This window comes from Vipera berus, assembly GCF_964194415.1.
Source record: "Vipera berus genome assembly, chromosome: 3".
Lineage (NCBI taxonomy): Eukaryota > Metazoa > Chordata > Lepidosauria > Squamata > Viperidae > Vipera > Vipera berus.
The window spans coordinates 5,025,146-5,043,448 of record NC_138204.1 but is presented as its reverse complement, the minus strand read 5'-3'; the positions used below and the strand labels follow the sequence as shown (position 1 = coordinate 5,043,448).

The 18,303-nt window shown below is 46.4% G+C and overlaps 1 protein-coding gene across 1 annotated transcript in view; it reads left to right on the top strand.

Annotated features, from left to right (window-relative positions):
* Window positions 1–204: 204 nt before the first annotated feature.
* The window catches only part of ARFRP1 (ARF related protein 1), a 31,178-nt gene continuing 13,079 nt past the window's right edge, over window positions 205–18,303 (top strand). Inside the window, exons 1-6 of the mRNA XM_081323848.1 lie at window positions 205–388; window positions 6,250–6,349; window positions 8,856–8,943; window positions 11,478–11,560; window positions 13,595–13,676; window positions 14,881–14,951. Of these exons, the coding sequence (XP_081179974.1) occupies window positions 6,257–6,349; window positions 8,856–8,943; window positions 11,478–11,560; window positions 13,595–13,676; window positions 14,881–14,951 (417 nt within the window). The 5' untranslated portion in view covers window positions 205–388; window positions 6,250–6,256. The remainder of the gene's footprint in view (window positions 389–6,249; window positions 6,350–8,855; window positions 8,944–11,477; window positions 11,561–13,594; window positions 13,677–14,880; window positions 14,952–18,303) is intronic.

The following is an 18,303-nucleotide window of genomic DNA, read 5'->3' as shown; positions in this document are numbered from 1 at the left end:
CGCCTCCCGCTTCTTTCCTTCCTTCCTTGTCCATAGTGCCTACCCGACGAAGCCGACCGGAAATTGCCCCTCCTCTTTCTCTTCCCCCTCCCCTCTTCCTTGTCTATGGTTGGTGTCCGACCGGAAATGGCTCCGCCTCCCTCTTCTTTCCTTCCCTGTCGATGGTTCCTGCCCGGCGACGCGAGAGAGGGCGCGGCGTAGTGGCGCAAAGGCTCATGGGGATCGTGGTCCTTTACAGGCAGCGGGAGGCCGTCGCCGCCGGGGACGGGACTCCATTTCCCAGGCTACCCCTGGGCACGAACAGGGCCGACCGAGGAAGAAGCCCATAAAGAAGGCGAGCAGGAGACGTTAAACGAATTCGCCCCCCCACCTCTTTGTAAAGTGCCCGGTAAGTCTCTTCCAGCCCCTCGGGGACAGCGAAAGGGAAGGCGGGACTACAGTCCCCATCGCGCCGGTGGGGAAGTCATCTGGGTGGGTTTGACCCAGGGGCGGTTTGTTGAGGTTCCTCGGACAAAGGAACTCTGTGCATGCTCAGGGGCTCCTTTGACACTTCCCAGCAGAGGTTGGGCGCCCAGTGAATTTACATAAATGATAACGATAGTAGGATATATCCTGCTGGGATAATGTTTTGTTTTCCCCTTCTAGTGGGATCTCCTGGTGGTCCCCCATCCAAATATTTATGGAGGGAGGTGACCTTTCCCCCCCACCCACCTACCTCTCTTTAGGTCAGGAGTCTTCAAGCCTGGCCCTTTTATGACTTGTGGACTTCAACTCCCAGAATTCCTCAGCCAGGCACGCTGGCTGAGGAATTCTGGGTGTTGAAGTCCACAAGTCATAAAAGGGCCAAGTTTGAAGACCCCCTGCTTTAGGTGATCTCTTGGTTCTCCCACTATTGTGTAGCCGCTTTGTTGAAATACGAATGTCGGAGGAGAGATTTCTATTTATGCTGCCTCAGAGATAGGATAGAAATGTAAAGTACTCTTCACATAAAGATAGCACATAAATGTAAAATAGTCTTCACGTGCTCAGGTGCTCTCTTTGTATTGGTATCGGGGTGCCTGCCTGGTACTCTAATCCGTGGAGTGATAAGCCCTTTTCTAAGGGAAGCTGGAAGGATTCAGGCTCCGAATTCAGCCTAGCCCGGCTTCCTGTCTCCCAGCCACTGAAAGAAAAAAAAATCTCTTTTTTTCCATTTTTGCAGGACCTAAATTTCAGTAAGTCAGGCTTTCCCCCATGCACAGACACCAACCATTATTTGCTAGCCTCCTGAGAAACTGCAGCTAAAAAAAGGAATAATGCATTAGCCAAACAAAATTAGCTTATTAAAGTCTCATGCATGCTTTGTAACACTTATAAATCCATCTTACAAAACAGTAAAAGGTGGCTCCTTCCAGCTGTTATGACTGTGTAGACCAGCTTCTCAACTTTAAGCTATCTAGAGTTCAGCCTTTCAATGGATGGTTTAAAAAAGGCCTGTTTGTAGTGTTCTAGCATCGTGGGTTGGAAGCTGTTGATTCTGCCTTTAGGTCGTATTTTAATTGTATTAGTTTACCATTTTGTTTTAAAACCAACTCTGACCAGTGTACAATTGAAGTAGTACAAACCCTAGGAAAGCAGACAAAATACAGATAGTCCTCAGCTGTAATTCAGTCTGGAATTATAGCTGTAAGTTGTCACGGTCAATAAGCAGGTCATTACACGTCCACGCCTAATTTTAATAACCCTTTTTTGGCAGCAGTCATTAAGGAAATGCAATAGTTGTTAAGCAAATGCCAGAAGCCATTTTAAAAAATGTCAAAAATGGCAGACACATGACTGCAGGACGTTGTAAAGGTAGTCCTTGACTTACAACAGTTGAGACCTATGACCATTTTTTCCACACTGACAACCTTTGTAACAGCCCCATGATCATGTGATCGAAATACGGATGCTTGGCAACTGGCTCACACTTATGACCGTTGCTGTGCCCCAAGGTCACGGGATCCCCTTTTGCAGACCAGCAACATCAATGGGGAAGCCAGATTCCCTTAACAACCATATTACTGACTGATCAACTGCAGTGATTCACTTAACAAGGGTGTCGAGAAAGGTCGTTAAATGGGGCAAAATGCACTTTTAACAAATGTCTCGCTTAACGGCAGAAATGTTGGGCTCAGTTGTGCTTGTAAGTCGAGGACTTAAATGGTCATAAAGCTAAACCAGTTGCCAAGAACCCGAAATGTGATCGTACAATTGTCGTGTGTGTGTGTATGTGTGTGTGTGTGTGTGTAATTGGAACTTCTAAACTTTGGGGAGAGGCTCATAACTTCAGTCACTCAAGGACAGGTTGTAAATAGAAAAAAAATATGGAAGAGGTAAACACATACTTTATTAAATTTCTATCCCACCTTCCTTCCAAGAATATTAAATGCCTTCTTGCACTAATCCTTGGCTAGGCTAAAAGAGTCAGGCTGAGCCAAGGTTTTCCCCGTGAACTTCCCATGTTGCTGGTCCTCTTGGTTTTTAAATCTTTATTTAAAATTTAAATCGTTTTGTGTTGTCTTTTTATCACTCACTAAGCTGCCCAGAGACACAGCGAAAATGAGACAGGTGTCCTATAAATTTAACAAACTAATTTGGACCTAAGCTTCCTTGATCCTAGTCTTAAATGTCGGTTAAGCTTAGCCACTTTTGTTGTTAGTTGCGAAGTCGTGTCCGACCCATTACAACTCCATGGACGACGTTCCTCCAGGCCTTCCTGTCCTCCACCATCTTCTGGAGTCCATTTAAGCTCACGCCTACTGCTTCAGTGACTCCATCCAGCCACCTCATTCTCTGTCGTCCCCTTCTTCTATTGCCCTCAATCTTTCCCAGCATGAGGCTCTTCTCCAGTAAGTCCTTCCTTCTCATTAGGTGGCCAAAGTATCTGAGTTTCAACTTCAGGATCTGGCCTTCTAAAGAGCAGTCAGGGTTGATCTCCTCTAGGACTGACCGGTTTGATCGCCTTGCAGTCCAAGGGACTCGCAGGAGTCTTCTCCAGCACCATAGTTCAAAGGCCTCAATTCTTTGGCGCTCAGCCTTTCTTACGGTCCAGCTTTCACTGCCATACATTGCAACTGGGAAGACCATAGCCTTGACTATACGCACTTTTGTTGGCAGGGTGACGTCTCTGCTTTTTAGTGTGCTGTCTAGATTTGCCATGGCTTTCCTCCTGAGGAGCAAGCGTCTTTTAATTTCTTGGCTGCAGTCCCCCTCTGCGGTGATCTTGGAGCCCAGGAAAATAAAATCTGTCACTACCTCCATTTCTTCCCCATCTATTTGCCAGGAATTGAGAGGGCCGGATGCCATGATCTTGGTTTTCTTAATGTTAAGTTTCAACCCAACTTTTGCACTCTCCTTCTTCACCCGCAACAAGAGGCTCTTTAGTTCCTCTTCACTTTCTGCCATTAGAGTGGTGTCATCTGCATTTCTAATCGTAGTAGAATCTGAAAGTCAATGAGCATCTGAGCAGTGACAAACCTGAACGAACGCCGGCAGCGTCTCACTTTCCAGACACAGGAAGGGAAAAAAAGACTTTGAAATAAATACACCCCCCCCCAAATCTCAACAAAACAACTTGGGCTGTGTTCAGACACCACATCTACAAAAGAAGCCACATCTCCTGGTTTAGAAAGCTGAATTATATTTTTCGTATACTGTGTGTAGGTGATGCCTGCTACACAATAGGAAAACCACACCACCTGCAATGGGACCTTTTCTTCCCCGTTAGGGTGCTGTTGTGGTTTTCCGCACCCTAAAGGGTGAGAAAGACGATGACGAACTGAGTGATTAGCTACGTGCTGAGGGATTAAAAGTGTAGGCTTGGTTGTAACCGACAAGTATTTGCAATTTAGTGTAAAGACCCACTTCAATCTACGTCTTAAGAAAACAGAACTCTTGGAAGCGGTTTCTTCCAGCAGGGATTTTTATTAAGAGAAATTGGCTGAAGGCATTCTAGACAGGATCTGGGGGATTCCCCCCCCCATTCAATGTTTTAAAGTGTTCCCGAGCAGCCTCCCACCTCCACCCCGCAGTTCTTCCAGGCGATTCAAACCGGCAGATTTGTAGGTGTTACTTCAGGAAAGAGCACCAAAGAGTTGAGGCCTTTGAACTACGGTGCTGGAGAAGACTCCTTCGAGTCCCTTGGACTGCAAGGCGATCCAACCGGTCAGTCCTAGAGGAGATCAACGCTGACTGCTCTTTAGAAGGCCAGATCCTGAAGTTGAAACTCAGATACTTTGGCCACCTAATGAGAAGGAAGGACTCACTGGAGAAGAGCCTCATGCTGGGAAAGGTTGAGGGCAAGAGAAGAAGGGGATGACAGAGAATGAGGTGGCTGGATGGAGTCACTGAAGCAGGAGGCGTGAGCCTAAATGGACTCCAGAAGATGGTAGAGGACAGGAAGGCCTGGAGGAACGTCGTCCGTGGGGTCGCGATGGCTCGGACACTTCGCAGCTAACAAACAACAACTTCAGGAAAGATAACATCAGTCTGGCTCCATCGGCAAGTTCTAAGATCGTTCAACCCTCTTATTGCCCAGATCCCAGGTGTTGCATCTTTCCCCCCCCCCTCGCTGTAGGTAAAGAGAAGAGCTTCAGAGAGGCATAGGATGAAAGGCAGATGGCTACATTGTTATGTTTAGCAGCACTCGGGATTCGACCCGCCAAACTGCCGACCTTCTGATCGACAAGCTCAGCGTCCTAACCCACTGAGCCACCGCGTCCCTTTAAAATCAGAGAAGATAGATAGAAATGAAATATAACTGGATTCTGACATCTAGCTCAACTCCTGCTAGATCCATTCCTGTGGTTTTCTGAGCAGTGAGGCAACAATTGTCTTATTTCGGCTAAGTCTGCTTTGCAAGGGAAATTCTAGCCTTGGGGTTGTTGTTTTTTTTCTCACGGTTCCCTCCTGCTGATCTGGGCCAACAATTAAGTTTTTCGAGGCCAGTGGAGAACTGATAGCTGCTGCCACCTGTTGTACATGCTTCGATCATGTGTACAGTGCTCTGGGTTTATACACATAACCAACCCCCTCACGTTTTGCACTTCACGCTTAGCGGAAGTAGCCATGTAGTTTCCTTGACAGGAACGTAGAATTGGTTTTACTGCCCATTTTTCTAGGGTGAAAAAGGTAGGTCTCTAAAATGACAGAAGAGATTACAGGCAGTCCTCTGTTTGTGGCTGCAATTGAGCACGGAGTTTCCGTTGCAGAGGAAGGCAGTTGTTAAGTGAGAGGCACCCAATTTTACTACCTTTGTAAGTTATGAGTTGTAAGTTAGAATACCTGTATAATCACTTTGGGCCTAGACCAAGAAAGGAGCCAGAAAGTGGGAGAATATGAGTTCTTGTCCCGCTATAGGCATGAAAGCCAGCTGGGTGACTTTGGGCCAGTCACCAGGAGACAGTGAGTTCTAGTCCTTCCTTGGGCATGAAAGCCAGCTGGGTGACTTTGGGCCAATCACCAGGAGATGGTGAGTTCTAGTCCCACCTTAGGCACAAAAGCTGGCTGGGTGACTTTGGGCCAATCACCAGGAGACAGTGAGTTCTAGTCCTGTCTCAGACATGAAAGCCATCTGGGTGACTTTGGGCCAATCACCAGGAGACGGTGAGTTCTAGTCCCGCCTCAGGCATGAAAGCCAGCTGGGTGACTTTGGGCCAATCACCAGGAGACAGTGAGTTCTAGTCCCGCCTCAGGCATGAAAGTCAGCTGGGTGACTTTGGGCCAATCACCAGGAGACAGTGAGTTCTAGTCCCGCCTCAGACATGAAAGCCAGCTGGGTGACTTTGGGCCAATCACCAGGAGACGATGAGTTCTAGTCCTGCCTTAGACATGAAAGCCAGTAGGGTGACCTTGGGCCAATCACCAGGAGATTGTGAGTTCTAGTTCTGCCTTAGACATGAAAGCCGACCGAATGACTTTGGGCCAGTCACCAGGAGACGGTGAATTCTAGTCCCACCTTAGGCACCTTAGATGTGGTTGAAGGTGGGATACAAATAAATAAATAAATATAAAAGAAACACATTACTCTGCTTGCGCAGTTCCGTTATTTTAGAAAGTCTTGGGAAAATAACCATCGCCTCATCTGGTGAATCTTCAATAAGTCTCCGTTTCTTTTCATTTACGAGGGAAATTTCTGCCTAGGTTTGGAGCAGGAAGGAGTATCGGGGGGGGGGAACGGGGTGACAAAAGATCTTTTGGCTTACCAAATTTTGCCTTCTTTTTTTACAGGAGCACAATGTACACACTGCTTTCCGGGCTTTACAAGTATATGTTCCGGCGAGATGAATACTGCATCTTAATCCTGGGATTGGACAATGCTGGAAAAACGGTGTGTATCTAGGCTTGTTTGTAGAAACGGGAAAAAATTCCCTTCCTCCTCCTCCCCCCCCCCTCTCCGTGCTTGTGTTGGTTTATTCCTAGTCATAACTCCTCCAGAAGTTGTCAATGCTCCAACGCGGGAAGTTTTTAAGAAGAGACTGGACAGCCATTTGTCTGAAAGGGTACAGGGTTTCCTGCCTGAGCAGGGGGTTGGACTAGATGACCTCCAAGATCCCTTCCGACTTTATTTTTATTACTAACAACCTGCCTCCAGAAGCGGTGAATGCTCCAACACTGGAAGTCTTTAAGAAGAGACTGGACAGCCATTTGTCTGAAAGGGTACAGGGTTTCCTGCCTGAGCAGGGGGTTGGACTAGATGACCTCCAAGGTCCCTTCCGACTTTATTTTTATTATTAACAACCTGCCTCCAGAAGATGTGAATACTCCAACACTGGAAGTCTTTAAGAAGAGACTGGACAGCCATTTGTCTGAAATGGTATAGGATTTCCTGCCTGAGCAGGGGGTTGGACTAGATGACCTCCAAGGTCCCTTCCGACTTTATTTTTATTATTAACAACCTGCCTCCAGAAGCTGTGAATGCTCCAACACTGGAATTCTTTAAGAAGAGACCGGACAGCCATTTGTCTGAAAGGGTGCAGGGTTTCCTGCCTGAGCAGCGGGTTGGACTAGATGACCTCCAAGGTCCCTTCCGACTTTATTATTATTTTTATTTTGTATTGTTGTTGTTGTTATTATTATTATTATTACATAGAAGCTACTAGCTACTGGATGAGATAAATTTCACCCATCTCTAATTTTATTAGGGGCGGGGTGTCCCCTGCAGGTAAAGGATGCTGTCGCACTTAGGGCCTCCTCCAATTAAAATTTTGCAACAGTTAAAAAAAAAAAGGTTAAATTGCCAAGTCTTCACGAGATTGACTGTGATCAATTCCAAGATAAAAAAATGGAATGTTCCGTTCTGCATCATAACATTTTCTGTTTCTTAATCTAGTCTTAAGGAAGCCACTTCTGTTGCGTTATCCGTGCTTATCATTTGATAAGCTTCTGTGAATGATTGTTAAACTTTTAGGCTGCCCCAATCTGTATGGAAGCCTTACAGGGTTAAAAGGGTGCAGGGGCTCCTCGAATTAGGACCACGGTTGAGCCAAAAGTGTTTGCCGCTAAGCAAGTTAAGCAAATTTTGCCCCATTTTACCACCGTTCCTACCCCAGTTGTTAAGTGAATCACTGCAGTGGTTAAATTAGTAAAGTGGATCACTGCTGCAGTGGTTAACCTAGTAACACCGTTGTTAATCCCCCACTGACCTTGCTTGTCAGAAGGTCTCAAAAGGTGATCACGTGAACCCGGGACACTGCAACCGTCATAAGTACGAGCCAGTTGCCAAGCGTCCGAATTTTAATTACCTGACCGTGAGAATGCTGCAACGGTCATAAGTGTGAAAAACGTACGGTGTGACAGTTGTGTGAGGACCGGTCATAAGTCACTTTTTTCCGTGCTGTTGTAACTGAACAGTCACTAAATCAGGGGTCTTCAAACTTGGCTCTTTTATGACTCGTGGACTTCAACTCCCAGAATTCCTGAGCCAGCCATGCTGAGGGGAAAGGGAGAGTTTCCAAGCTGAGCCATGATGGCTGAGGAATTCTGGGAGTTGAAGTCCACGAGTCATGAAGGGGCCATAGTTCCCCCATGCTGGCTGAGGAATTCTGGGAGTTGAAGTCCCCAAGTCATAAAAGGGCCAAGTTTGAAGACCCCTGCACTAAATAAAGGGTTGTAAGTCAAGGATTGCCTCTTAACAACAAAAAGATGCTGAACATGTAATTAGAAATAATGGCCTCAGAGAACCCAAGCCAATTAAATATCAAAAATACTCTATACAGGCAGTCCTCAATTTATGACTGTTCACTCAGAAATGGTTCGAATTAAGAGTGGCCTCCGGAAAAAAATCTGTTATAGAGTAAATTTAAACTGAAAACTTGAATTGTGGTTGCAGTTCAAGCACTGGGCAACTGCATCACATTTGTAGACAAATGATCACAATTTGTGCCTCTTCTCCCCCCCCTCATTTCTAGCAAAAACTGCCATTGGTTCAGTGGGATTCCCATTTATGACAAGGTGGCTTGACTTACGACCGTCGTCAAATTGTGCCCAGTCACGTGATGCTGACTCTACTTACGGCTGCAGTGACTTACAACTTAAATTCCTGTCCCAATTGTGATTGTAAGTCAAGGATTACCGCTCATTCTCAAGCAAATCTGGGGATAGGGCCCTGTTTGAAGGGCTTGCTTAAACAGATCCACCTCAAAGGCCAGCTACTTTTCCATTAGTTTCAGGACAAATTGTGAATAAATTGTTCTGAGACGGCAAGATCCCTTTTTGTGCTTAATCTCAAGATCCCGAATTTGCCGTAATTTTTTTTTCTCGGTTCCCCAGCAGTCAACAAATACAAACAACTTTTGAGTTTCCCTTCCTTTCCTTTCTTTTCCTTTGTCCTCCAGACCTTTCTCGAACAGACGAAAACCAGATTCAACAAGACCTACAAAGGGATGAGTTTATCCAAAATCACAACCACTGTCGGTTTGAACAGTAAGTCGATCCCGATTGCGGGCCAATGCGAGTGAACGACACCGAACATTTGTCATGGATTGGCATTAGACAAAGCTGGGGTGGAGACCCAACAGCTGAGGAGACAAAAATTTAACCCAGTCACTATGCATTCATATTGAGGGGGAATCAACTGTGGGGTCCTGGGTGCTCTCTGAGCTGGGTGGTTTTCTTGCAGACGTTTCATTACCAAACTAGGGAACATCATCAGTGGGAGAAGGAGGAGGAGGAATAATAGGACTGTGGCGGCCTTGGTGCGCTCTGAGCCGGGTTCTTTTCTTGCAGACGTTTCATGACCCAACTAGGGAACATCATCAGTGCTAGAAGGAAGGGGGTTTGTGGAGAGGAGGAGGAGGAGGAATAGGACTGCGAGGTCCTAAACAACTGGGTTGTTTTCTTGCAGACATTTCATTACCAAACTAGGGAACGTCATCAGGAGGAGGAGGAGGAATAATAGGACTGTGGGGTCCTTGGTGCTCTCTGAGCTGGGTGGTTTTCTTGCAGACGTTTCATGACCCAACTAGGGAATGTCATCAGGAGAAGGAGGAGGAGGAATAATAATAGGACTGTGGGGTCCTTGGTGCTCTCTGAGCTTGGTTGTTTTCTTGCAGACGTTTGATGACCCAACTACGTAACATCATCAGTGCTAGAAGGGAGGAGGAGGAGGAGGAGGAGGAGGGGGACTGTGGGGTCCTTGGTGCTCTCTGAGCTGGGTGGTTTTCTTGGAGACGTTTCATGACCCAACTAGGGAACATCATCAGTGCTAGAAGGAAGTGTGATTTGCAGAGAGGAGGAGGAAGAGGAGGAGGAGGAAGAGGAGGAGTGAAAAAGGAGGGGACAGGAGGAGAAGAGAAAGAGAAGGAGAACCACAGGGTCTTTGGTGCTCTCTGAGCTTGGTGGTTTTCTTGCAGACGTTTCATGACCCAACTAGGTAACATCATCAGTGCTAGAAGGGAGGAGGAGGAGGAGGAGGAGGAGGAGGAGGAGGAGGAGAACTGTGGGAGTCCTTGGTGCTCTCTGAGCTGGGTGGTTTTCTTGCAGATGTTTCATGACCCAACTAGGGAACATCATCAGTGCTAGAAGGAAGTGTGATTTGCAGAGAGGAGGAGGAAGAGGAGGAGTGAAAGAGGAGGGGACAGGAGGAGAAGAGAAAGAGAAGGAGAACCACAAGGTCCTTGGTGCTCTCTGAGCTGGGTTGTTTTCTTGCAGACGTTTCATGACCCAACTAGGGAACGTCATCAGTGCTGGAAGGGAGTGGGGTTTGCTCTCTGTTTATATACACCAGTGGCATGCCCTGTCATTTTGTGCTTCCTTGACTAGACTATTCTTTACTGTTTGTTTGTCTGAATGGATAGTTCCTTGATTGTCCCGTCCACCCCCAAACACTGACAGGGCAAGCCACTTGTATACAGGCAGTCCTTGACTTACGACCACAATTGAGCCCATCAATTCTGTCGCTAGCCCGGACAGTTGCTCAGTGAGTTTGGCTCCACTTTTATGACCTTTCTGACCTTCAGTAGTTTAAGTTAGTAACACGGTCGTTCAGCGAGTCTGCCTTCCCTGGTCAGAAAGTCACAAAAGGGGATGAGATTTCTAGGAGTCATCGGATAGTAAAGTCGAGTTTAAACAACCCGGTCACCCGACAGAAATTAAAGAGTTAAATAAAAATTATAAATAAATAAATAAGAGAACGGAAAACAAAATTTCAGGCGGCAGAGATGACGGAACTTTAGGACTTTTTTCTGCTGCACGTTGTTTGGTTTTTTGTTGTTTTGTTGTTTTGTGTTCTTTGTTTTGCTTCTACGTTTCTAGCACAGGTTGTCCTCGACTTACAGCAGCTCATTTAGTGACCATTTTTCACACTTAAGGACTATTGGGACACACACCCCCGGTCAGGTGGTCCAAACCCACTGACTCATAATTATGATGGTTGTGGTGTCTTGAGGGGGGGGTCACGTGATCCCCTTTTGCGACCCGGTATTGGTCTACAGGTAGCGCTCAACTTATGTCCACCAGGGAGCCCAAAATTTATGTTGCTGAGTGAGAAAAATTCCCGAAGTGCTTTTTGTTCCATTTTACGACTTTTCTTGCCACCGTTGCTAAGTGAATCGCTGGAGTGGTCAAGTTAGTAACACGGCTGTTAAGTGGATCTGGCTTCCCCCGTGGACTTGGCTTGTCAGAAGGTCGTAAAAGGCTGATCACCTGACCCCAGGGGACACTGTGACCGTCATAAATATGAGTCAGTTGCAAAAGTATCTGAATTTTGATCCCGTCAGGGCGGGGAGGCTGCAACGGGCGTGTGAGAAACGCTCGTAACTCCCTTTTTTCAGCTGCAACTTCAAACGGTGACTAAACGGGACTGTCGTAAGTCGAGGACTACCTGTATATCCAGAGCTCTTCAGACTTCTGTTCCATGCCTCTGTTTTAGACTGAGGAAGTTAAATTACTGGTACTCGTAATGCAGGAAAAAAAACCCCAAAACCGTGCACACCGAATTCTCTTCTTCTATCTCCTAGTTGGCACCATAGACATCGGGAAAGCTCGGCTGATGTTTTGGGACCTCGGAGGACAGGAAGAGCTTCAGTCTCTTTGGGACAAGGTAAGGTGGATAGATACGACTGCAGAATTCTACGGTCCTTAAACAAGTCAGGGGTGCGTTGTGGACGCCATTTTGAGGAAACCGGATGTAAATACCAGTTTTGGGTTAAAAACATCATAAACCACCATGTAAAAAAGATGTTGAGACTCTAGAAAGAGGGCAGAGAAGAGCAACAAAGATGATTAGGGGGCTGGAGGCTAAAACATACAAAGAACAGTTGCTGGAATTGGGTATGTGTAGTTTAATGAAGAGAAGGATGAGGGGGGACATGATGGCAGTGTTGCAATATTTGAGGGGCTGCCCCAAAGAAGAGGAAGTCAAGCTCTTCTCCAAAGCGCCTGAAGGCAGGACAAGAAGCAACGGATGGAAACTCATCAAGGAGAGAAGCAACCTGGAACTAAGGAGAAACTTCCTGACAGTGAGAACAATTAACCAGTGGAACAACCTGCCTCCGGAAGCAGTGAATGCTCCAACACTGGAAGTTTTTAAGAAGAGGCTGGACAGCCATTTGTCTGAAATGGCATAGGGTTTCCTGCCTGAGCAGGGGGTTGGACTAGATGACCTCCAAGGTCACTTCCATCATCATCATCATCATCATTATTATTATTATTACTATTACTATTACTATTATTAAACATTCTCATGTGACTTGGACGCTGTGAGGGGTGGTCAATGTGATCCAGTTGGCTGCGCCGCTAGTGTTCAGTCACGTGACCACAATGGGAGGGGGGCAGAAACGTTGGAAGTTCGAATCCCAATCCAGGTAGGTCCGTTAGAAATTCAAATGGTCACTAAACAACCGATTGTATGTTGAGCACCTGCCTGTATACAGTTTCCTTTGGGGGTGTTGAAATATTGACTCTTTCCAGTCCGTTAGCTATTGGGATATTCTCCAGATAGGTTGGCATAGCTTAGTTAGATATTAACCGTATTAATACATTAAAAAGTCTAACTGAGTTATTACTAGATGTTTGAAATGGTACAGGGTCTCCTTGCTCGAGCAGGGGGGTTGGACTGGAAGACTTTGCAGGTCCCGTCCAGCTCTAGTCTGATTATTTTTACCGTTCCTTCTTAGGTTTCTTGACATATTCCAGTGGTTATTCCATATGGGTAATGACTGGAGTGCTGATCTAACAATATTTTAGAGGATTTTGTAAGTAGGGAATACCTTCGAAGGCAAGGAGGTCCAACCGTGGCAACTTTAAGACTTACTGACTTCAACTCCCAGAATTCCTCATGCTGGCTGGGGAATTCTGGGAGTTGAAGGCTGCAGGTCTTAAAAGTTGCGAAGATTGGACACCCCTGTTCTAAATTATCTTGAATGCTGATGGCTTTATTCTTTCTTTGAATCTCTCTCTCTCTCTCTCTCTCTCTCTCTCTCTCTCTCTCTCTCTCTCTCTCTCTCTCTCTCTCTCTCTCTCTCTTTCTCTCTCTCTCTATGTGTCTCTGTCTCTCTCTGTCTCTCTCTGTCTCTCTGTGTCTCTGTCTCTCTCTCTCTCTATGTGTCTCTGTCTCTCTGTCTCTGTCTCTGTGTCTCTCTCTCTCTCTGACTGTCTCTTTCTCTCTGTCTCTCTCTCTCTGACTCTCTCTTTCTCTTTCTCTCTCTGTGTCTTTGTCTCTCTCTGTCTTTCTCTCTCTCTTTCTCTCTCTCTCTCTCTGTGTCTTTGTCTCTCTCTGTCTCTCTCTCTCTGAGCTGATTCCAGGCAACTTACACTCTTACCATTAAAATGCCACGTATAACATTAAAAGAATAAATAAGAACCCTACATTTGAAATTCAGCACACATTTTAATTTTCCACATTCAAAATGTTTTATTGTTGATGGTATTACTTTTGAGTTTTAATCACAAGACGTACTTTTAATGCAGATTTGCATTAAAGAACAGAACCTAATACGGAAGCGTTAGCAGGCAGTGCTGGAAAAATCCAGAAGGAACCTTAAAGAAGTTCCGGAGGGTTTGCAACGTAACGTGCGAAACCTTAAAGCTCCCTTAATCGACTGCAGTTTGTTTTGCTTTTTTTTTGTCTCCTCAGTATTATGCAGAGTCCCATGGAGTCATTTATATTATTGACTCCACCGATGAGGAGAGGCTGTCGGAATCCAAGCGAGCTTTTGGTAAGTGTGTGTGTGTGTGTGTGTGTGTGTGTGTGTGTGTGTAAGAGAGAGAGAGAGCATGGATGAGCCTTTGCTAGCAGAGGAAACACAGCAAGCATTAAATCCAGACCTTTGAGGTTTGACATGTCTTCAGGAGTTACTGTTTTCCTCCTTGCAACGAGGGAGTTCGATTGTAGAAATTGCCAACAGCCAGTTTAAGATGTTGACCTAGGTCCAAGGAGACAGCGAGTTCTAGTCCTACCTTAGGCATGAAAGCCAGCTGGGTGACTTTGGGCCAATCACCAGGAGACCGTGAGTTCTAGTCCCGCCTTAGGCATGAAAGCCGGCTGGGTGACTTTGGGCCAATCACCAGGAGATGATGAGTTCTAATCCCGCCTTAGGCATGAAAGCCGGCTGGGTGACTTTGAGCCAATCACCAGGAGACCGCGAGTTCTAGTCCCGCCTTAGGCATGAAAGCCAGCTGGGTGACTTTGAGCCAATCAGCAGGAGACCGTGAGTTCTAGTCCCGCCTTAGACATGAAAGCCAGCTGGGTTGCTTTGGGCCAATCACCAGGAGACAGTGAGTTCTAGTCCCGCCTCACATGAAAGCCAGCTGGGTGACTTTGGGCCAATCACCAGGAGACCGTGAGTTCTAGTCCTGCCTTTGGGCCAATCACCAGGAGACCGTGTGTTCTAGTCCCACCTTAGGCATGAAAGCCAACTGGGTGACTTTGAGCCAATCACCAGGAGACGGTGAGTTCTAGTCCTGCCTTAGGCATGAAAGCCGGCTGCGTGACTTTAGGACAATCTCCAGGAGAATATGAGTGTTTTAGCTCTGAAAGTCAGCTTGGTCAGAAGTCCCCAACCTTTGGGGCACCAGGGACCGGTTCCGTGGAGAGAGGTTTTTCCACGGACCAGAGAGTGTGTGGTTTTGTGTGCTGCCTGCATCCGGCGGATAGGGCTTCGCTTGTTTGTGCAGACCCCTGAGCTAGGTGACTTTGGCCCAGTCCCTCTTTGTCAGCTAAGCCCACCTTACAGGATTACTGTTGTGGGGAAAATAGGAGGCAGAAGAAGTACTATGTATGTCTGCTACCTTGACCTATTTATAAAGCTGGGATGAAAATCAAATAAATAAATAAATATGCATGCCATCTTGAAACCTTATTTTCAAAATATATTTTGACAAATCTAGCATGGATTTTTGATATTTCTCTCTTCTTTACAGAAAAGATGATAACCAATGAAGTTCTGGAAGGTGTTCCTTTGCTGGTTCTCGCTAACAAACAAGATATAGAGGTGTGATTTGTTTTTTTAAAATTATTGTTTTCTAAACTGTGGGATGCGGTGGCTCAGTGGGTTAGGAGGCTGAGCTTGTCGATCAGAAGGACGGCAGTTTGGCGGGTTGAATCCCAAGTGCCGCGTAACGGAGTGAGCGCCTGTTACTCATCCCAGCTCCTGCCAACCTAGCAGTTCGAAAGCAACTAAAAAATGCAAGTAGAAAAATAGGGACCACTCCGGTGGGAAGGTAACAGCGTTCTTAGGTTAGTGAGCTGAGAGGGTTTGCAGCCAGCCCTCTCAGCTGCAAAAAACCTGAAGCAGAATGGCTCAAAAGAGCACAGGTTTATGCCGTCCTATCTCTAAAGAAGAATCCGAACTACTAACGGTCAAGGCAAAATGGCGGTAGATAAGAATCGACGGAATTTTATCGTGTGAAGTGTTGGTTCCGCTTTATAATAACCTTGGTAAGGCCACACTGGGAATCCTGCGTCCAGATTTGGTCGCCATCATGTAAAAAAAGATGTTGAGACTCTAGAAAGAGTGCAGAGAAGAGCAACAAAGATGATCAGGGGAAACAGTTGCTGGAATTGGGAATGTCCAGTCTAATGAAGGCAAGGACGAGGGGGGACATGATAGCAGCCTTCCGATATCTCAGGGGCTGCCCCAAAGAAGAGGCAGTCAAGCTATTCTCCAAAGCGCCCAAAGGCAGAACAAGAAGTAACGAATGGAAATTCATCAAGGAGAGAAGCAACCTGGAACTAAGGAGAAATTCCCGGACAGTCAGAACAATTAGCCAGTGGAACTACTTGCTTCCAGAAGTTGTGGGTATTTACGACGGTGGCAATGTGTCCCGCGGTCAGGTGATCCCCTTTTGCGACCTTCTGACAAGCAGTCAATGGGGGAAGCTGGATTCTCTTCGCCACCCTGTCACTAACCTAAGAACAGCGATTCCCTTAACTGTGGCAAGAAAAGGTCGTAAAACCGGGTAAAAAAAACACCTCACTTAACAAAGGTCTCACTTAGCGACAGAAATTTGGGGCTCCATTGTGGTCATAACTCGAGGATTGCCTGTAGTGTCAATGGGTGGGGAGCCTTCTTGGAACAGCCAAAAGGACGGTGTCGGAAACAGGGGCTAGAGGGGGGTCGTGTCCCTCCCCCTCTGTCGTGAGAGGGCTGTTCAATTTTGACCTAGGAGGCCTTTTCACCCCTGTTTCAAAGCGGCCTTCCTTTGGCGAGTCCCAAAAGAGGCTTTTTCACAAAGCAACTGGACTTCCTTCTTTCTCTTTGAAGACGTTTCGCTTCTCATCCCAATAAGCTTCTTCAGGTTCTGACTGGATGATGTGGGAATGGAAGGATTTATATGCCTTGCAGACAGCTGGTCATTTGCCTTCTTTTAGAGTAGGGGTCTTCGAACCTGGCCCTTTTATGACTTGTGGACTTCAACTCCCAGAATTCCTCAGCCAGGCACGCCTGGCTGAGGAATTCTGGGACTTGAAGTCCACAGGTCATGAGGGGGCCATCGTTCCCCCATGCTGGCTGAGGAATTCTGGGAGTTGAAGTCCACAAGTCATGAGGGGGCCATCGTTCCCCCATGCTGGCTGAGGAATTCTGGGAGTTGGAAGTCCAGAAGTCATGGGGCCATAGTTCCCCCATGCTGGCTGAGGAATTATGGCAGTTGAAGTCCAAAATTCATGAAGGAGCCATAGTTCCCCCATGGCGGCTGAGGAATTCTGGGAGTTGAGGTCCACAAGTCATGAAGGGGCCATAGTTCCCCCATGCTGCTCAGGAATTCTGGGAGTTGAAGTCCACAAGTCATGAAGGGGCCATAGTTCCCCCATGCTGGCTCAGGAATTCTGGGAGTTGAGGTCCACAAGTCATGAAGGGGCCATAGATCCCCCATGCTGGCTCAGGAATTCTGGGAGTTGAAGTCCACAACTCATAAAAAGGCCAAGTTTGAAGACCCCTGCTTTAGTGAGATGTTGGTATGTTTGGATTTTATGCACTTTTTACAGTGAACTTAATAGCCTCAGTGGCAGGTGCTGTCCCCTAGGGGGCGCTGGTCCTTCGTCGAAAATGCACAATACCGTTCCGTGCCTGGAAGAACTAGCCGTCGGCTGTTTTGTGTACAGCTTCTTACATTCTTGCGTCATGCCAGGCCCATCGAGTGCGTCCTTTGTGTACCACCAAACATACGTGAGGAAAGGAAGAAGAAGAGGCTTCTGTTTCCAAACATTTAAACACATCGCTCTGATGTTTGAGTCGGTCGCAGCTGCTGACTCAGGACGGGGCATCAAGTCTGTTGGTTTGCACAATGCACCAGGCACGTAGCTCACCTTATGTCCTTATTTTGAAGACTGTGGCCTCTTCCAGGTATTTTAAGGAGAGAAATTGCCCCCACACAAACCGTGTAACGTCTCTGAAATTTATCTGGAAAAGTCTGCGGGTACAGTATGTCTAGTTTATTGAAGAGAAGGACGAGGGGGGACATAATAGTGTTCCAGTATCTCAGGGGCTGCCCCAAAGAAGAGAGAGTTAAGCTATTCTCCAAAGCACCTGAAAGCAGGACAAGAAGCAATGGATGGAAATTAGCCAAGGAAAGAAGCAACCTAGAACTAAGGAGAAACTTCCTGACAGAACAATTAACCAGTGGAACAACCTGCCTCCAGAAGTGGTGCATGCTCCAACACTGAAGGTTTTAAAGAAGAGACTGGACAGCCATTTGTCTGAAATGGAATAGGGTTTCCTGCCTGAGCAGAGGGTTGGACTAGATGACCTCCAAGATCCCTTCCAACAACAACTTCTTCTTCTTCTTCTTCTTCTTCTTCTTCTTCTTCTTCTTCTTCTTCTTCTTCTTCTTCTTCTTCTTCTTCTTCTTCTTCTTCTTCTTTCTTTTTCTTTTTCTTCTTCTTCTTCTTCTTCTTCTTCTTCTTCTTCTTATTCTTATTATTATTATTATTATTATTATTATTATTATTGTCGTCATCATCATCAGCATCAAAACTACACAAGTAAAACGTGTCAAGCTATTGCTGAACTGAGCATCCTGCAGTGAAATTGGACACACGCAAAACTGGATGCACAAAATGGAGTTTGAACTCAGCCCCAAAAGAAATATCCTCTTTTCTGTCTCCAGATCATACTAAGAGTCCAGGTCTGGATCCTTTCCCCATTTTTTCCTAACACCTGTCAGAAACCGACATTGAGAGAAAACCATATCTAATTTGACTACAGTTAGTCCTTGACTTATGACCACAGATGGCACCTGGAATTACGGTGCTAAGCATGTCAGTTGTTAAATGAGTTGTGCCCTGTATGTAAACAGAGCTCAACCCCGCTCCTCTCGGGCACTGATGACGTTACTAAGTTGGGA